Raw genomic sequence first — 19,934 nt, 5'->3', positions numbered from 1 at the left:
TGAGCCTTCTCACAATGGATGAACATTGTGATTGCTAAGTGTTAACATATATTCTAATAAAACTCAGTTTTCAATTTGGAGGGAATTAAATCAGAAATTGATTACTTTCTTTGTTGTTTTCAATCAAAATTTGAATACTCTGTGGCAAGAGTACCATAATATTCACATAATTGACAAAGGTCTTTCAGAATGGCAAGCTGTGAGTAAAAAGGATTTGGGGGCATGGTTTAAGCATCAAAATCAACCTTTTCTAATGTTACTAAGGAAGACACAAGGAGATCAGTCAAAATCCTCTGTGGTCACATTAAAATGTCCCCTAAATTGTTTTGGGGTGGTTTTTTATTTTTTTTAAACAGAATTCTTTAGAAGCCAATACCTATAAGCATAAAATCCCATCAGAGGCAATCACACTAAATATAACATTTGATCTGTTATTGATGATATTCTAAAACAATTTCATTTTCTCTACTGTGTGTATATGCACAATCTATAAATCCTGTAGGAGTCTCTTATCAGTAGATTCTGATACTACAAGTAGAAACTAAATTTCTTACTTACATTCATGGTATTTCCAAATGTACATTTTAAGGACTTACTGAGGTCTTTGCTCCTGTAAAGCCTAATCAGTATGTTTAATGGTTAGAGATAACAGAAATACAATAGTAGTACAAAATTTCTGAAGGCCACTGGTTTTCCTACTCCTGCAATCTGTTTCTTTCCCCTGCAAGCAAAGGAAAGCTTATATATCAGAAGATTGCCTTTTAAATGCAATTGGACCACTTTGCTGTTTCTCTGCTCATTATTTCTCATTTTGTTTGTGACCTTTCCTGTTCAAATCACTGTCTCCTCCAGGAGCATTCCATTTTGATGCAAACCCTCAAATGTCCCTCCAGCTTTTAACAGAATGGATGTCAACAGATTCACAACAAAATGTCATCAATATTAAACTGAGAAAGGTTGCCTGCCAAGAGCGATCCCATTCACTTCTAGACAGAGATAATCATGTGCTAAATGAGATGCTCTACAGTGGAACAGAGGCCAGAAAATGCTACTTTCCTTAGCAGTGATTTTAGCATATTGTGTACTCTGCTAGCACGTTTTAAATATGGTAATAGGAGCTAGTACTAATTCTGCAATACAAATAGATCAAAAATGCAAACGTGAATAATTTTTTAAAAAACACACTCAAATCATCCATTCCCAGATTCATTTTGGCAGCTAAAAACAAGCACTCTTCCTCAAGCTAAATTAAAGTAATTCCATCAGCTCTGAGAAACCTTACTGCAATTTGTTGAAGGAATTTTTTAAATGTCAAACTGTTGTAATAATGGTTGTTGTGGGTTTTTCGGGCTTCTTGGCCGTGTTCTGAAAGTGGTTCTTCCTAACCAGATGAAGATGCCGGCCACAGAGACTGGCGAAACGTTAGGAAGAACCACTTTCAGAACACGGCCAAGAAGCCCGAAAAACCCACAACAACCATTAGATCCCGGCCGTGAAAGCCTTCGCGAATACATTGTTGTAATAATGTATTCTCTAAGGCTGTTGTAATAAGGCTAATATTACAGAAGGAGACCATACCAAGTCTAAAATGGAATGGACCTCTTCTACGCACACCCCATTTCTTCATTGCTTTGTGCTTTAATGGGACATAAAGTAGGGTGTGTCTTAGGGTCAAACTACTTGACACATTAATCATATATTTTGCAGAAGTTTCCATTAGGTGTTGAGAGACTGTCATAGCACATAGCACATAGTTTTCATCACCCATGTATGTTGCATTTAGCAAACCTTATTTCATGATTGGGCATGTGGAAGGTTAAACATAGCCTTAACATGCAAGTCTGATTGCTGGGGGATACATTTCTTCAGAAAATCTATGGTAGGAGGGAAAATAATTATAGAGAATATGAATCCAGTTTTGTCTTAATGTCCCTTTGTTATCTATCCACTCTTTGCATTTCCCCAGTCCATGTTTTGGGGCCTGCTAATGTAATCAAACCCCTATTACAATCTACTGTAAGTCAGAAAGCATACGGTAAGTGAATCAGTGAATGCTGATCCTGTAGATAGGGAGGTCCTACTGTACTGCCTTTCACAACAACTCTTTCAAAAGCATTGGGGAGATTCTTTTAAAAGTATCCTCTCTGCTGCTGGTATAGTAGGAATAGGAGTAGAAGTAGAACATCTAGTTCTTCTTTTCAGGAAACAGAATGCTTTGGGTGAGGCCTAGCTGTAGGAGATTACAGTGCGCCTATTATCAGAGTCATAACTAACTAACTAACAAACAAATAAATAAATAAATAAATAGGATAAGATGACTGGGGATTTGTCTAGGGTCTCAAAATATAGATTTGCTGCTGTAATGGCACACAAAGCAAAGTGTGCTGCTTATATACTGCCCCATAACACTTAAAACACTGTCTGGGCTGTTGACAATTTAAATAATGCAGGCTACACATGCTCTCCCACAAGCTGGGTACTCAGTTTACCAATCTCAGAAGGATGGAAGGCTGAGGGAACCTTGAGTTAGCTACCTGGGATTGAATCCAGACCATGAGCAGAATTTTGGCAGCAGCACAGCAGTTTAACCACTGCACCACAACTTCTCCCATTGGTATTTGATGTTGAAAGGGTGTAAATCTACTTACTCTAAATACCTCTACAAATTCCTTCCCAGGCATAAAGAAACACAAAACAGGCAGTTTCAGCATAGAACTAATACGGCCGACACACTGCCAGCCCCAGACTTTCCTCTGTGTTCCTGTTTTTCCCCTGTGTGTCTCTCTTGTGTTTCATCGAAAACAGAGTTAACTAGCAGGACAGCAAAGCACTAGGTGTGCTAAAATTGCTAGTTATGACTTCGTTATTATACGGTATCATAATTATAGGTGGTATTGCTATACATTATTCCTTCTGCAGACTCGAGAAAGAAATTGAGGATCTTGAGAAAAAAGAACTGACCATTTCAGCTAAAGAGAAGGCCATCCTGAAGAAGCTTAAATCAGTTGAAAGGACCACAGAAGATATTATAAAGGTCAGAGGCTAATTTTAAAATCTTACCACTGACTATTGATTTTGAGTGGTATAAAAATGCTGGGATGAAAGGGAGAATAAGGTGTAAGTTGCACAGCGGTGGAAACAAAAAAACTAAAACCTCAGGTCACTTGAGATTGCAAAGACAAATCTATCAAAATCAAGGTTAATATAATTAGTAGGGATTCTGTGTCCTACCACTCTCCCTAGCTCTATAAACTGGAATTAGTTTTCCAGCATTTATACTTTTAAACCTATATTGATGTACTGGTTGGGGGATTCTGGGAATTTTAAATCCAAGTTCTTTCTGAAATGTCCAAGTTCTATTTATATATATATATATAATTAAAAATTGTGTGTGTGTGTGTGTGTGTGTATAGATGTATATGCATGTATATATGTGTATATATATAAATTCTGAAACATTCAGGTTCTGACTGATATAGTTGTACTTTGATCCTTGAATTGCAAGTTTTCTTTTCTAGTGTAAAACAGTCTCATATTAATTATTAACTATGTCTATGGTTGCAGACAGTCAGGAGGACATATGGGGGAAATTCTTCTGTGCCCTGCTGCTCTCTAAAGTCAGGAAATAAAAATGTGCTTAGAGTTTATTTGCTCTTTAGAGAAAGCCTGAATAAACACAGCAAACTTCACAATATGTACTGAAAGCCACGTAGCCCTGTAGGACTTTTGTGCAGTGGCTAGGCTGGAGAACAGGCACTGCCCTTGCTTGCTCCTTGAGTCTAATTCAGGACATGGTAGGAGAGGCAAAGCCATAACCAAAAGGCCAGGAGTAACAAATAAAGTGATCAGTCATATATGCTACACAAGAGATTAAAAGATCAATCCCCTAAACCAGGAGATGGCGAATTTATGGCATGTGTGCCACAGCTGGCATGCATAGCCCTTTCTGCGGGCATGCGAGCCATAAGTCGCCAGATCGCTACTCCCCCCCCCCCCGCAGCTAAACCTCAGGAGGTGGCTGCAGCCACGGTGCTGGCACTTCAACAGGCAGCGGGCCAGGATCTGGACTGGCTAGAGCTGCCGGCAGATCCGGAGTGGGGTCTCAAGGCACCTCTGTGCCCGGAATACCACTTTCCACCACCACTTCTGGTTCCCCCCCCCCGCCGCCCACCAGGTTGTTGTTGTTGTTTTTTTCTTTCCAGTTTGGGCACTCGGGCCCAAAAAGGTTCACCACCACTGCTCTAAACCCTTTCTAACACAGTTAGTGGTGAAGATTCCTGGGAGTTGCAATCCAAAAACATCTGGGGTGGGGGGTGGGCAAAGGTTGGGAACCACTGCCCTAAATGGAAAAGGGGAGATGCTTGATTTTCCCAAGGAGGTCAGACTCTAGTAACTGGGTAATTTCTGATTGGCTGAGCAGAAATAAACAAAATAAATTGGAAGATTTTTTTTCCTAGTATTTTTGTTTTCTGCAAAGCCTCCCCTCCTGGCAGAAAGGCAGTTGAGGCCTATGCAGATACAAGATACACATACCAACTGCATCACAATGACAGAATGCAGAAACAGGGGCAGTCCTTGTATATCTGAATGGCCTTCCAGTGGTCAGTACTGGGATAAGTTTTAAAGCTCAAATATTGACACTTTGCTTCTGTTTCAATGGGTCATCTGGCCCAACTTCCCAACAATCTGCCAATTATGAATCAAAGAAAAGTAGATATGTAAGCATTTTTTTCTTTTTAAAAAGGGGGTTCAGTGATACAGCACAGCAAAAACAAAGCTGTGTGATCCTTATACAATCCAGTTCTGCTGACCACATAATGCAAAGGGAAATGTGAATCAGCCCAGGGTTCCCTGATTAATTTGAACTGACTTGGAGAAACCTGAATCCCCCAGCGCAACTTTGCAGCGAGTGAATTTGCATTTCCTTTGCTGTATAGTCGCATCCTGACTTGGGAATAACAGAATTCAATGGGACATATAGGATAGACGTGCACTGTATCTGAATGCTTTACACCAGGGGTGGAGGACTTTCAGCCCTCCTCGTATTTTTGCTTGCAACTCCCATCAGCCTCATCCAGCATGATCAGTAATAAGGGACTGTGGGAACTGTTTTGCAAAACAGATGAAGAGCCAAAGATTCGTCATTCTAGCTTTTACGAGCAATAATCAGTTTGCAATAAATCAATCATATTTTCTTTAAGTTACTTGATAAAAACCACACAAACGTTTGTTGCTATTTTATTTTGTTTTTTGTGTTTTTTTCAGTCTGTGAAGGTGGAAAGAATAGAGACTAGACAAGGTATGTTTACTCAAAGCATAGAATTTAAAATTATTTCTGCAAAACACCAACAGAATGAACTATATATACTGACAGTGGACTTTTTTCATAGAGCCAGCTGACTACATATACGCCAACATACCTGACCTTCCAAAATCTTTCAGACCTTCTGCACTTAAAAGGACAAGGCATCTCGAAACAGAGAATGATGAAGAAAACCGGAAAGGTACAGTTCAACAATGCAATTGAGGAAAAGAATACAGCACAGAATTCCAAAGGACTATGCCTGAAACAGTTTTAAAGTTGTGAAATGAAGCAAGTATTTAAACAAAGTTACATCAGAGAGAGGGACATAGAGAGAAGCACACTGATACACACATAAACAGATTCAGATCAGTATTTCCTGCTGGTAACCATTTCATATAAACACATCTAGTTTAGCACTGTCTGCACAACAGATACACAACAAAAGCCCACAGACTCACACCCCTTCATCTTTTGAATACTTTTCTACACAGCCTGTAGCGTCTGTTCCATTTTTTCCTCTGATGTTCAGCTGGGTGAGTGTCAGCTGAATGGCAGGCTTCAAGATTAATCTTAACCTGCTGCTGTTAGCAGTGGGGAACCACAATCTTGATCAGGATGACTGGAAGGGAGTGGGGTTAAAGGCAACACCTGCAGGCGAGCACATGGTCTCTCCATATTCTTTGTTTCCATGGAAAGAGATGTGTGGGATTGGTGGTGCAGTGGCTATTTCAGTATGGGGAGGACAACCGGCAGTTTAAAAAAGAGAGGGAACTAAGAGTACATGCACCATGTTCCAACATAGAGATGTAGCAATGTTATTGATCAACTCATTAAGTCTAACACATCTCTTTAGCCTCTGTATCGCACATACAGTACCTTTAAAAGAAATCTCTGTTTCTTCCCATATAGCCCTGTTTGCTATGGAAATTAAAGTTGAAAAAGACATGAAGACTGGAGAAAGCACAGTTTTGTCAACAATTCCACTTCCTTCGGAGGAATTTACAGGCGCAGGAGTGAAAGTGTATGATGATGGCAGAAAATCTATCTACGCGGTGTGTGCCAACGGAAGCATAAAAAACAGCGAGCCCGATGGTCTTGCACCTGTTGAAGTAGAAGATCTTTTAAGGCAAGCAACCGAAAAACAGTCCAAGTCTCCCACTGAATATCACGAGCCAGTGTACGCAAACGAGTTTTGCAGACCGGCAACTCCCCTGAAGGATAAGGTGGCCCATGGGCCAATTGGAGACAAAGGTGCTATTCAAACTCAAGTTAATAGCCACGATGTTTTTTACAATGAACCTGCCCATAATAAAGGCAAACCTCAACAAACAGAGGGAAATGGTCTAGATATTTCTCAGAGCCGTCAGCAGAATTCTCACTCACCAGTTCTTCAACAGACAGAAAGGTCTCCACAATTAAGTCCCCAAAATAAGATGGCACCTAATGTACAAAGAGAAGTTATACAAGAGGTTGTTGAACCACATCAAAAGATGAGAGAGAACCAGCAAGATCTAATATCCAGAAACTCCCTAGACACTCATCAAAGTCCTTCTCCTGTGATGATAAAAAGTGATGAAGACTCCAGTTATAGTGTGGTCCATGCTGTGCCATGTTATGTGGATGATACCGAACCTGTTACAATGATTTTTATGGGATATCAGCATGTGGATGATGAAGAACTGAATAAAGCTGTATGTGGGTACGATGGGCTTATTCATGCAGAACTTGTTGTCATTGATGACGATGGAGAAGAAGAGGACACCAAAGAAGACACCAAAGCTGAAATGCCTTTGTATCACCCAGTGGGTCCTTATAGCCAAATCTACCAACCTCCCAACCCAGCAGGTGCAGTAACACAGGCAAACTCTAGCAAAACTGACAGTGACAATATAAACAAGTCACCCTACAAAAATTCCATATCACTCAAGGAACAAGAAGAAAGTCTGAGCTGTTCTACCTACAATGGCCAACTTGACAGCCAGTTAGCAGGTGATGGAACTGAAGATCCTTCCTTAACAGGTAAAAAACCAAGAAAGTCACAACGCTGTTGTTCTCTCATGTAAGAGGCTGGCTACTCTTGTTTCTTGCTTCTCCTAGTCTTGTTTTGTCACCTTACACGTATTACTAACAACACAATTTCTAGCTCATTTCCTCCTTGGTTTTTATATTCTAATGCTTTCCTTTAATCTTTTAATGACATGCTAGTTAGCAATTATAGTATTTGGAGTGCAGAAGGTAGTGACTTTTTTGAAGCTTCCTGAAGTCAGATGAAAGTGAAGGTGGTGGCGGAAATCAAAATGTGGACTTTTCTCTTTCAAGTGCATTTTGAAAACACTGATTACCAAAATATTGTCTCTTCATGCCTGCGGCATTTGAGAAAAATACATTCAGGTTGCATTTTGGTAGTAAACGCTAGCATTTCTTTCTATTATATGGATGATTCAGAACTCAGCTTTTGGAATTCAATTGTGCCTCTACGCTTCTGACTTTGTACTGTATAATGTACCTTGCACCTTAACAGAGAAACACTGGTTAAATAGGTTTATTTGGCTTTAACCTTAACATAATGGTGCCCACTTCACTTAAAATATCTTTATGCAAGTTTTGATATCTTTTCTTAGCCTGTTTTATTTGGATGGCTGTATGTATGTGTGTGTGTGTGTGTGTGTGTGTTTCTAATACCATGTGACTAAAATCAAATTCTTTTGTCTGTCTCTTAACCTCAGGCTATCTGTCAATCTATCTTGAATAAAAACGTCTTGTTTCCTAACCTGTTTGCATGAAATCTTTCACTTTTCTCCATGGTATAAACCTTTTCTTTAGAATCTTGTTCTTGGAAGCACACACAACAGATATGAACACAAATAGCTTTTTAATTCATATTTATGCTGTAACTGGGTGCAAACAGCTGGTTAAAGCTGTGCTGAGGGGAATGTAAAACTGCCCTTTACCAGAATGAATTACAACCTATAGACCTGATTTCAAGGTGAAATCATATGTATTTTGATTTTGAGCAGTGTACTTCAATTTCTTTCATCTAAAAATACTGCCATCCTACATAGGCCCAACTGAAAATAAGTTCCATTATCAAAAGTCAGTAGGCTCACAGAAAAATTAGTCAACATCAGAATGTCAGATGTTTTTACTTCAAATAGACTTTGAATTTAAGTGAGCTTGCTAACATTCCTGCAGCATGCTAGAAGCTGTTGGGTACCAAAATTGTATGTACTTTTTGCATCCCCCAGTCTTTCTATTAGGCAAAGGGAGACATGTCCCTTAGATAGCAGGTGCTGGGTGGGCAGCAACACACACACACCCCTGAGGCGCTTCTGTTACATTTCTTCAAATTTCCACCTAAAGTCCTGTTCCATCCTGTGTCTGAATCAGGTTACAATATTCCTGTTTTGCCGTTCCACAGGAAATGTGTGCACATTTTCCATGAACACGTTCCATAATGTACACATTTACTTACACATTTTCTCTGAAAGACATATTTTTGTATGAATGTCTCCCATAATCTAAAACATGTTTGTTGATGTTATGCATGTTTAAACCATAGGCTCAGTTTCAGGCATACTTTATTTTTCAAAAACACAACAGGAGCCTAGCAGATGCTCAGATTTTCAAGGCAAGGTGTGTTTTGTCTTGCAGTAAGCCTCAGGAATTGCAGCATGAATACTTAAAACAAGAACACTTACTACACTTACCGTAATTGTTTTTCCAGACTCCCAGTCAGTGAGATTTTTGTACATGGAATGAAGAGTGCTTCATCCCTTGCCTCAGGCAGCAAAATGTTTTGGGCTGGCAGGTGATAACTACTGAATGCTTGTGAAATGTCAACTATTAGAATCCCTGGTGTCACAATGAATTTTGGGGCAGTTTTAGACCCAATGCTCTTTGACTCATCTTCTTTCCTACATTGTTCCCTCCAACAAATGGAATGATGCCAAAAAGAATAACAATTCACCATGAACCAGTTACACACACTTTTTTCAACAGCCATTCCCCCCCCCCACCCAACACAACCACAAAGGTAAAGGTAAAGGTTCCCCTTGACAATTTTTGTCCAGTCGTGTTCGACTCTAGGGGGGGATGCTCATCCCCGTTTCCAAGCCATAGAGCCAGCATTTTTTCCGAAGACAATCTTCCGTGGTCACATGGCCAGTGCAACTTAGACACAGAACGCTGTTACCTTCCCACCGAGGTGGTCCCTATTTATCTACTTGCATTTGCATGCTTTTGAACCGCTAGGTTGGCGGGAGCTGGGACAAGCGACGGGAGCTCACTCCATCGCGTGGATTCGATCTTACGACTGCTGGTCTTCTGACTATGCAGCACAGGCTTCTGCGGTTTAGCCCACTGCGCCACCACATCCACAGCGCCACCACAACCATAGTTGTCCATTAATGTGCATCCTCTAGGAGACAAAGGCTATCCAGGTTGTGGACAATCCAAGAATCACAGACTAGGCAAAGGCCACCAAAAACAAAAACAAAGTCCATCAGAACAGATTCCCTCTGGATCCCTAGCCTCCAGTTTCTCCTTTTTCATTAACATACACAGGGGATCTATGTTATTTATGTATTAAATTTCTCAACTGATTTTACTCCAGTGAGCTGAAGACTCTCTCTGTCTCTCTGTCTCTGTCTCTCTCTCTCTCCTTCCTCATTTTATCTTCACATTAACCCTGAAAAGTAGAGCACACTGAGAAAATGTGAGTTTTCATGGTGGAGTGTTATGGTAGCCACTGTTTTTAATAGTCACACTCTGCTGAAATTCCCTCTGCCAAGAAACTGTTAAAGACACCAGCACTTTGTTCTTCTGTTCATGCGGCTGTCCTTCTGAAGTTTTCCAGGTTCTAGAACAACACTACATCAAACTGGTTGTCTATGTTGTTCTGTGCGTTTGAGTGTAGTGGCTTTGTTCATCAGAAATGGGTATTTATGAAAGCTTTGTTGAGTAATTTAATAAGATACACCACATGAAGCATTTTCTCCCTGCAGTAGAAGTTGCATCTCATTTCTCTCTACTAGAATAATGGTACTAAAATAAATACGGTACAAGCTAGGCAGCAGCAAGATAATTCCTTGCAAAAAATTAGCATCCCCTGTGTTGACTTGTCCTTGCTTTGGTCTCCTCCTGCAGTTCCCATTGTTAGCCAGCCTCACTACATACCTAGTAAGTAGAGAATGAAAGGAAATGAGTAATTTTCTAAAACAGTCTCATGATTATCCCTTTTTGTTCTGAAAGGGAAACAAAGCCAGGAAGACCTGCTGTAACCAAGGTAGCAATATACAAAGGGCTATTTGTGAAGGGAATAGAGCCCTTCTCTCAGCATGTTCTAGCAAACTTTAGCCTACTCAAACTACAGAAAGCAGTGCCACTCTGCCACATTTATAGCAGGAATAAGAGCCTGTGAAGTATTCCTTACATACCTTTGCACTGCAGGAGGAAAGAGCCAAAAGTTCTCGGAAATTAAAATGTACATCTGGGAACAACTTTTGTTCCAAGTAAGGGAGGCAAAAGTGTGAACCGGCCAGTATGAAAAGGAGTGGTCTCTTCTAAACCAGAGCTGGGGGAAGCGGTGGCCCTCCAAGTATTGTTGAACTGCCATTCATATGATCCTTTACAATCCAAAACGCAGGCTGGACCAGATGGGAATTTAAGTCCCAAAATATCTCAGAAACATGGTTGTTGTGGGTTTTTCGGGCTCTTTGGCCGTGTTCTGAAGGTTGTTCTTCTTAACATTTCGCCAGTCTCTGTGGCCGGCATCTTCAGAGGACAGCACTCAGAACACGGCCAAAGAGCTTGAAAAACCCACAACAACCATTAGATCCCGGTCGTGAAAGCCTTCATGAATACATATCTCAGAAACAGTCTTTACAAATAGCCCATAACTTGGAAAGTCAATTTTCCTGAACTGCTGGAAGTCACTACATAGCAGAAGTCGGTGTCCCCACCCCCTACTTCACACAGTCAAGATATAAGCATGAGAAGTCTCATTTCTCCGGACATCTCCCTGAATCTCTGTAACATTATTATGCCTTGAGTTCTAATCATGGGCTATATACATCTGTTTCTGCCCTGAGATTCTCCAGTTATCTTCTCTGAAGTTCAGCACTGCACTCTGTTCTGGTTTTCAGATTTTGGCGTTGTAACATAAGAATTAGTCAGCACTAGCGAACAGTAAACCCCTGCAGACTGACAAAGGTTTTTATTTTAACAAAAACAATAAAGATGATCTTTCTACCTTAAGCAGACAAAAACCCTGATTGGTCTTAAGTGTGCTGGAATACTAAAGAAATACAGTAAAGCAGTGGATAATAACCATGTTCGAAACTTTGTATTAGTCCATTTGACATTCTTAACACTCAAGTCTGCACCTGTTCAGGGTGGAGTAGAACCAGATTTAATTTGAATTTTTAAAAGTGAATTCCACAATACAGTGTCTACTGCTGTTATAGTGCTGGCGTTGGAAATGAAAAAGCAAATTCTTTATATTCAGTTATGCATTTAAGTTAAAATTTAGGCCTAATTACGGTATCATGACATTACCTATCCAGAAGATCCTCTTTGTCTGTGGCCTGCTTGAGCTATGTAATCTTACTGTCCATTAATAACTTCTACTTACTAAAATTAATTAGTATTTTGTCTGCAACCTACCTTAATTATATGAGGTAAGTTTATGTCTTTAAAAAATTAAAAACAATGGAGGAATGATACTCATAATATTCATTCTGAATTTTCCTTTTTCTGTTTTACAGCTCTAAGAATGAGAATGGCAAAACTGGGGAAAAAGGTAATTTAAGAGCTGCGGTGGTATAAAACTAAGTCTCTGGCAGCATGAGACAAAGCAAAAGAAGAACTTTCTACTTATTGGACTTGGGTGGCTTTTGCTTATTCATATATATGTATATGTATATATACATGGGAATAATGGCACTTTATATGGAAGTAAATGGAAAAGCAGTGCAACATAAGGGTTTCCCCTCCAGATATTCATTCTAAGCAATGAGGATTTAATATATTGAGTACATTCAAGAATTGCTGTTAGCATTTATTGGAAATTCTCATTGTTATGATGGGTTACAGGAACTTAGGATCCAATGTTATGAACACGATTACATCTAGAAAGATTTGGTGAATTAACATTGTCTATTCTCTGAACCGGAACAAACACGACAAGAATGCATAAATGTGGTTTCCTAGGAGATTGTAAAGTGTAACATTTCCATAAACTAGTCACATATCCAGTTGTACACTGGAGCACATCAGTGAAACACATCGCAGTATTTGCCTTTTGTTTTGTTTTGACCAAAGTTTACCCTATCCTTCTCACCTTAGAGCAATGGTGGGCAACATCCACAGACGGTATGTATATTTTAATTTACCAGTGGCTACATTTTTCCAATGCTCCTGAGCTAAGTTTCTTAACTCCTTATGCTTCATTTCTTCAAACAAGTACCAGTGTTTCAGTGACCTGCTACAAACCCAAGAGCACCACACAGTGGCTCAATAGTAGAAGTGCCATTCCCGAGGCTCGGCCCAGCTGCACACCTGGAAGTTGTATAGTGAAAATAACAACAAGCATGGCAGCACTGCCTTTTCCCAACACAAGAACAAGGAGTCAAAGAAATATTACTTTGACAGAGAGTTTATCCTGTTGAACTGTACCAACAATACACCTTATGGGAGGTGATGGACTTGCTTATTAAAGTAGTAAGAACACTTAAGGCACATAGTTTATTGCCATGGATGAATGTATTCATTTTATATACCTTCCATTTTTATTTACTTTTGCCATATAGTATTAGAAGTGGAAGAAATAATTTCTGTTCCAGAGTATCTGATTTATCATCAGACTCATCCACGGATTCAGCCTTAACATTCAGGCTCTTCAGAATGACTCGATTAAAAGCACTTCAAGTTGTGTCAGATCTCCATGTTAAGCTAAGGCCATAGCTAGCATAACAGCTAAAATCTATGTAGAACCTAGCTTTCAGGTTTCTGTCCTCAATCCTAACAGAAAGAAATATAGGCAGGAATAGAAGTCCTGCTCCATTAGCTTCCAGGCACAACTTACAATACCTAAGCATGTTCACATTCAAGGAAGCAAAATGACTGGCAAAATCCTTCAGATGTTGTCGGACTGTAGTTCTCATCAGCCCTGGCTAATGGAAGCTGCAGCCCAGCAACAGATGCAGGGCACAAGATTGGGCTGTTACCCTTCTTGGTATGTTATCAAAAGCTGCTAGAGACACTTCCTAATCACAGCCATGACGCCGACATTAAGAAACAGTGCGGGCTCTAAGAGCTCTCCATAACAGCTAATCTGATGATGGATAGGATTCACCTCCCTAAAGAACTATGAACTTCCTAAGATTTTACAGATGATCCAAACAGCTGCATTTGGCTGCCTTAAGATACCAATTCGTGGATGCTGTTGCTGCTCCTAGATCCAAGTGGAATACAGATCCATATACTGATCAGATTTAATGTTCAGAAATCGGAGTAGCTTTGTGCAAATATCAGGCCACGGGAATTTAAGAGCAACCATTTGTGCTTTGGGTGCGTCATAATAATTTATCACACTTTTTCTGTCAGTATATTTGCAAAAAACAACCAAAAGACCACCAAGTGTTAAGAGAGTTAGCAGCTACATCCTTTGGTCACATACATTTACAAACCATTAGTCTGTTCTAGGAAAACACAGCTATTATAAAATGCTACTTTTAAAAAAATGAGTCATTCACAAGTAACTTGTACAATACACAAATCTTTTAATTTAGACAAGTCATTCTTTCATAATAGGATAAAATATTAAGTACTGGAATGTAATGCACAACTATAAACACACAACATGAAATGGTCTCTCACACTTCATTTTTAAGGAGTGTGGCAATCAATGAAAGCAGTTGGACGTGAAGGTAACCAACAAGATCAGTCCCAAGAGCAATAAAAGGTGATCAAGAAATCCAGTGATCAGCATGGCAACAACAAAGTGTAGAGACAGTGGAAACTGGCCATTTCCTTCCTATGAAACTACATTTAGGGTTCTACAAGTGGGAGTTCCACTGCCACACAAAAATAAGTCTTTTCTTAAGAGACCCTGATAGCAGCAGGAGGAGGGAGAGCAGCTCTGGTGGTAGACTCCAGTCTGACAGTAGACAAATACAATCGTGTGTCTCTCAGTCCAGAGGGAGAAAATGACAATTGTTCATTAAACAAATACATTGACAATACTTCCTGAAAGCCCTTTCAGCACGACGATTACAATTTGCACAGGCATCATTTACTTTCAAAAGATCTTCAGGGTAGAAACAGAAGGAGACTAGTCTGTCAGACATGCAAATATGTTTGCCATTTCAAAAGGAGTGGAGGTGTTCAGACAACTTGCATCACTCTTCGAATGCTCGCTGCATTCACCCTAAACATCTAGTCTGCTTCTCAAGCTTAAAATACCTTGAAGTATTGCTTTGAAAGCTTTATGTCATGTACTCACTGGCTCCTTTTCATGAGGTTTCATCATTCATCCCTGATGGAGGTGGTGGCACCAACTGATATGTGACACCTATTTGGTTTCCATTCACATGGAGCCCTCCGACTTCTAAGGTTCAAAAGGAATTTGTCTTCAGATTTAACTGCTGTAATCTCTGCAGGTTACTGAAAGGCTTCTTAAAACCCAGGACTTTACAATCTCAATTTGAGTTCCAACACAAAAATACCTTTGAAAGCCATTGTTCTTAAAATCTAAACCCATAACATTCAAACACAGATTATGCAGGCTCAGCTAATAGGCTAGCGGGAGGTAAGTGGACCTTGATTAAGCAGTTCCTTAAAATGCTCAGCTTGTCCAGAGCAAGACCCTCTCCCTCTAGCCTTCCAGTGACAGGTGAAGCTACACAGTACAAATGGGCAATGCTGAAACAAGGTGCTTAGTCATTGTGAAAACCCAGACAGGGCCAATCAGGACCGAGTCATCACTGCCAAGAATGCAGATGTTCACTTCATGTGAGACAAGAACGTATAGTCCTGTGCAGAATTTCAAAATCCTGAAGTTGCAATAAGAGTGTCCTTCACAGATGGTTCTTCCTGGTATGATCAATAAGACATGTTTCCAGACAAGTATTCCTAGTGGATAAGCTCTTCTTAGCTTTTTTTTTCAAATCTGTACAATTGTAGTTAGGAAGGTTATGAGGAATGCCACGTTGCCACAAATGTAGATGAACAACACTGTTTTTTTAAACGTATGGCCCTGGAAAGAGAGCAGAAGAGAATACCTGAGAGACTGTGCCCCTTTCTGAAAACAATGCTGGCCTAATTGAAATAAGGCATTTCTCCCAGTCTTCTGGAGTGTCCAATACAGGTATTGGAGACTCGGGACAGTGCTCAGAATGCTACCCAGTAGAAAGGAGGAAAAGGCTAGCTTTCCAAGTGGAGCAAATCCAAGAGGCGAGTAGGGGCAAAGAGGGGTAGATTAGTCACAATTCCACGCAGCTTGCTTCCCACAAGAACAGAGCATGCAAGTATCTTAGCTGCGCCCTGAAAATTGTACAGGCTTCAATCCTATTGGTAGTCCCAATTACTAAGAGAGTTGACTCATTCAATTATGGTAAGTCAACACTTACATAACTCCCATTCTGGCTGTCTCTATATTCAGAAAAGAATCACACGTTCATCTCTCCCCACTTCCCTTTCTCTCTCAAACACACACACAAACACACACACACACACATTACCTGTGCCTCTGCAGAGTTAATGGACTGCAAAATCTGTATCCTGTCATCTGCCAGAACTTCAACTGCAACAGAGAAGTATACTGTAATCAGAATTATACTCCAGGGACATTGTCTCTCCCTTTCACCTATATACATGAATTACTGACTGACCATTTACCCAGCTATTTTTAAAGGGACATGTGAAGTCTGATAAGACAGTGGGCATAATGCACCACAATGTTAGGCTCACTTAAAGCACCTCTGCTTTGACTGCCACTGAATATCAGCCACCAATACACAACCTAAAACAACATGCATTTGATGTGATAGCATCTTGGGAAACCTGCACACTCTTTTACTGGAGAAGATTTTTTATTTCCATCTCCATTTCAGAATATGTATAAGTTCTAATTCTGAAGACCAATTTAAGGTCACTTTATACCACACTGAGATTATAGTCATAGGTGACAGGATGGTTCAATGCTAGTTGAGGCCAAAGGAGAACATAAGATTTCAAGCGACAGTTCTATTCTTCAGAGCTATTGTGTATTGAATCGCATTTTTCTACCAACGTTCAATACCTGTCCACTCAAGTACATATCAGCAAGCCACCAAACGTCAGGCCCCTTATTCCATTTGTTGCAAATGAAAGATGCGGGTGGTGGTGGGGAGTCAAATATATTTGCATCAAATGTCTTTATGTGATCCATTCTGTACTTTAAAAACAAAACATTTTCATATATGTTTTCATTAAAGAAGTTGCACTAAGCAGCACTTTCCTTAATGCAGTATGTGCTGCAACTCAAAGCTGGCCAAAGACTAGCATTATGAAGCACAGTTCCTTAGCATGGCAATGCAATGTTCTGTTTTGGTGGTGGTAACCAGCTCTGGAATAGCTGTCCCTGTCATAAGATGCACAACAATATGTTTGAGGTAGCTAGGGTGAAGGTTAGGATAATTCTGTTTTTTTTACAGGGCCTTACATGAGTGCAGCTGGCTGGCTAGCTCAATAGTTTAAGAATCACAGAACAATGATGTTGGAAGGGGCCTATGAGGCCATAGAGCCCTACCCCTGCATAGCCAAAGGTTAGGAGTTTGATTCCCCACTGTGCCTCCTGTGAGTAGAGCCAGCCTGTTTGGCCTTGGGCAAGCTGCACAGTCCTAGGGTGCCCCCAGAAGACGGGAATAGTAGACCACTTCTGAGTCTTCTCTACCTGTAAAGGGTGACCATAAGTCAGAACTGACTTGATGGCACATAATTACTATTATATTACAACAGGGCAGGTTTTCTGTTCACACGTATGGAACTTTGCTCACATACCACTTAGTCTCAATTCAGTTTAAACAAGCAATTTATGGGATAGATCCATACTGACTCCAGCTTCTGTTCAGTACTTGGAGAAACATCATGCTATCAATTTATTTAGCACTGGCTGCAAATGAAAGACACGCGAGCTAAGTGCAACAAGTACACGGTGGCTTATCAAAAGCTGGCTTCCAACTAGGAAGGGAGTAAACATATATATGGAAACCTGTAAGTAATTAAATAGTAAATTGTCTTTTATTTCCATGATTATCGGACTATGTCATGTTGTAAAAAGTGTGGACAGAGCATTCAACTTACTTCTAGAGAGGAAAATTCAAATTCCCATGTAGCTATAATCTCCTGTGCTACCTAGAATGTACCACCATCTTATAAAAGCCCAGCACATAGAAACTCCCAAACAGATAGACATTCTTGAAGAACAGCCTCCTACTTTTCCATTAAGAACTTTGTGATGGACCAGTTTAGAAATTAACCCCACCAGCCACTTCTACCACATGAATATACAGATACAAGCAAAGATTGGGAACACAACACTCAGAGTCCTATTGGTTAGTTACACCAATGTAAGTGCAGTGGCTATAAAAACTGCAGTGGTGAATTACCACTACTTAACACGTTGCTGCTTGCATCCCTCATCACATGTCAGACGTATGCACTGGTGTGCAATGAGGGATACAAAGAGAAAACTGTTAATTAGCAGCCACAGTTTATGGCATTGCACTTACACCAGCATTAAGTACAAAAGTTTTTTGTCCACTGTGTTCTCTCCCCATGCAAAATGTACATCCGGGATATTCAGTGCAATTACCACTGCATATAATGAGACAAAAGCAAATGGTCAGAAAATAATGAAAACTTTCAACCCTGTGACTTCTTGAAGATCTGAATACAGTTGAAAGTTTTACTGCTTCTTGCAAACCACACTGTTTTAAGCACAAACTATGTGACATTGTTTATACCTTGGCGAATGAGACAATAGCCATGTATCTCCAGAAGAACATCAATGCCAACATGCCAAACTACAAATCCTGTCATTAGATAGGTATCCCATGAATCCGGAAGGTCGAGAGCTGGCAAGTCCATTCCAAGGAACATTGTTATCACTAGGTAAGAATGACATTACATTTAGAAAGTCTGCACTTTTGGCATAAGTGTGGGCATTTCTTATAAGCAGAAGGTATAGGTTGCCTTTTCTACAACTGTGCTGAAGGGAACCATTGCTTATTCCACATATACGCACAGCCATCTTACCATCCCAACACTTCAAACAAGGCTAGAATGGATTCTTCACTCACCAGCTAATATTCTAACTATGGTGCCCATGCTCCAGTGTAACCAGTTGAATATTGCTCTTCTGTTTCCAAAAGAGAAAAGAAGAATCAACAGACTTTTTAAAAATCATAGTTAAAAAAGGACAGTAGGGGAGGAACTTACTACAGTAATGCATCTTCTTGTAAGGTTGCCCTAGAATTGGGAGTTTTGAAAAGTTGTAGTTGGCAGAAATTCCTTTGGCCAAGGCTGGCCCAAGATATTTTGCTACCTGAGAGGAAACCCAAGTACCTCTTTCAATTCCATATACAAAAAGCAATTTGTTTGGCATTTCAATTTTACTTCCATAATGGCAGTGGGACTCTGTTCTCCACCACACCTGAAGATAGCAAACTAATTCAAGGGAGAGGCCTTCAAGCAATCCACATGGCACAACTAGCTCTACTATCCCATATCTTTCTATTGCTCCCTGCCTCAAGGTGGCCACTAGGGACGGGACTTTCAGGTTTACGCTAATGGGAGGCGGAGACACGCTTAATTTCATTTTCAGATTCTTCTGGTTATTTCTGATATGAGACATTCTGAAGTCCGATTCATTTAGTTTTCCAAATGAAAGAATCACTACCTGTTTTTGCCACCACCACGAGCCACCAGCCTGGTGTTCCCTCTCCTTTGGCCTTGCTACTTTTACCATTCTTGCAACTCCACTTTTTCTCCTCCCTTCCCTTGCCTCCTTGAATAGGGAAAGTAAAAACCAAAGTAACATGAAAGAGGCTCCTCCTTTGGTGGTAGACAAAAGTATCAGTGCATGAAAAGAATCACACCCTCCTCCCAGAAGGAACCCATGCTGAAACAGAAACAAAAGTACAGTGGTGCCCCGCATAGCGAGGTTAATCCGTTCCGGATTAACCTTCGCTATGGGGAAACATCGCTAAACGGATCAAAAAAACCCATCGTTTAATGCGTTCCAAATGAGCCCAAAACTCACCATTCTGCGAAGTTTCTCCAAGTTCTAGCGGCCATTTTGGGTGTTCCGGCAGCCATTTCGGGTGTTCCAGAGGCCATTTTGGCTGTTCCGGCGGCCATTTTGGGTGGTTCCGGTGGCCATTTTGGGTGTTCCGGCAGCCATTTTCGAACTGCCGGACAGCTGTTCCCCCTCGCAATGCGAAGAAACATTGGTATGCGATCGCATTAGCGATCACAAAATCCGCATCGTTATGCGGATTCATTGTTAAACGGTGCGCTCGTTATGCAAGGCACCACTGTATCTACTGGGAACATCCTCTAGTGGCCACATCACTCTGTCTATGGTAGG

The 19,934-nt window shown here is 40.5% G+C and overlaps 2 protein-coding genes across 8 annotated transcripts in view; one reads left to right on the top strand and one right to left on the bottom strand.

Moving 5' to 3' along the window:
• Positions 1-13,038, top strand: part of PALMD (palmdelphin) — a 41,984-nt gene extending 28,946 nt beyond the window's left edge. For both annotated transcript variants that reach the window (XM_072997947.2, XM_078391766.1), the window contains 5 exons: positions 2,920-3,034; positions 5,266-5,299; positions 5,391-5,504; positions 6,215-7,324; positions 12,070-13,038. In XM_072997947.2, the coding sequence (XP_072854048.2) occupies positions 2,920-3,034; positions 5,266-5,299; positions 5,391-5,504; positions 6,215-7,324; positions 12,070-12,113 (1,417 nt within the window). In that variant the 3' untranslated portion in view covers positions 12,114-13,038. The remainder of the gene's footprint in view (positions 1-2,919; positions 3,035-5,265; positions 5,300-5,390; positions 5,505-6,214; positions 7,325-12,069) is intronic.
• FRRS1 (ferric chelate reductase 1) overlaps positions 12,230-19,934 on the bottom strand; it is a 32,878-nt gene continuing 25,173 nt past the window's right edge. For 3 of the 6 annotated variants that reach the window (XM_072997944.2, XM_072997945.2, XM_078391765.1), the window contains exons 13-16: positions 18,646-18,704; positions 18,310-18,453; positions 16,045-16,106; positions 12,230-15,560 (exon numbers count right to left, since the gene is read on the bottom strand). In XM_072997944.2, coding sequence (XP_072854045.2) covers positions 15,468-15,560; positions 16,045-16,106; positions 18,310-18,453; positions 18,646-18,704 — 358 coding nt within the window. In that variant the 3' untranslated portion in view covers positions 12,230-15,467. Of the gene's footprint in view, positions 15,561-16,044; positions 16,107-18,309; positions 18,454-18,645; positions 18,705-19,175; positions 19,353-19,934 lie in introns of those variants that run through there. The other 3 variants (XR_012086499.2, XR_013544268.1, XM_072997946.2) reach the window with 2 other exon arrangements.

Source organism: Pogona vitticeps, chromosome 4 (genome assembly GCF_051106095.1).
Source record: "Pogona vitticeps strain Pit_001003342236 chromosome 4, PviZW2.1, whole genome shotgun sequence".
Taxonomy (NCBI): Eukaryota; Metazoa; Chordata; class Lepidosauria; order Squamata; family Agamidae; genus Pogona; species Pogona vitticeps.
The sequence above is the reverse complement of the archived record's forward strand: the minus strand, read 5'-3'. Positions and strand labels throughout refer to the sequence as shown.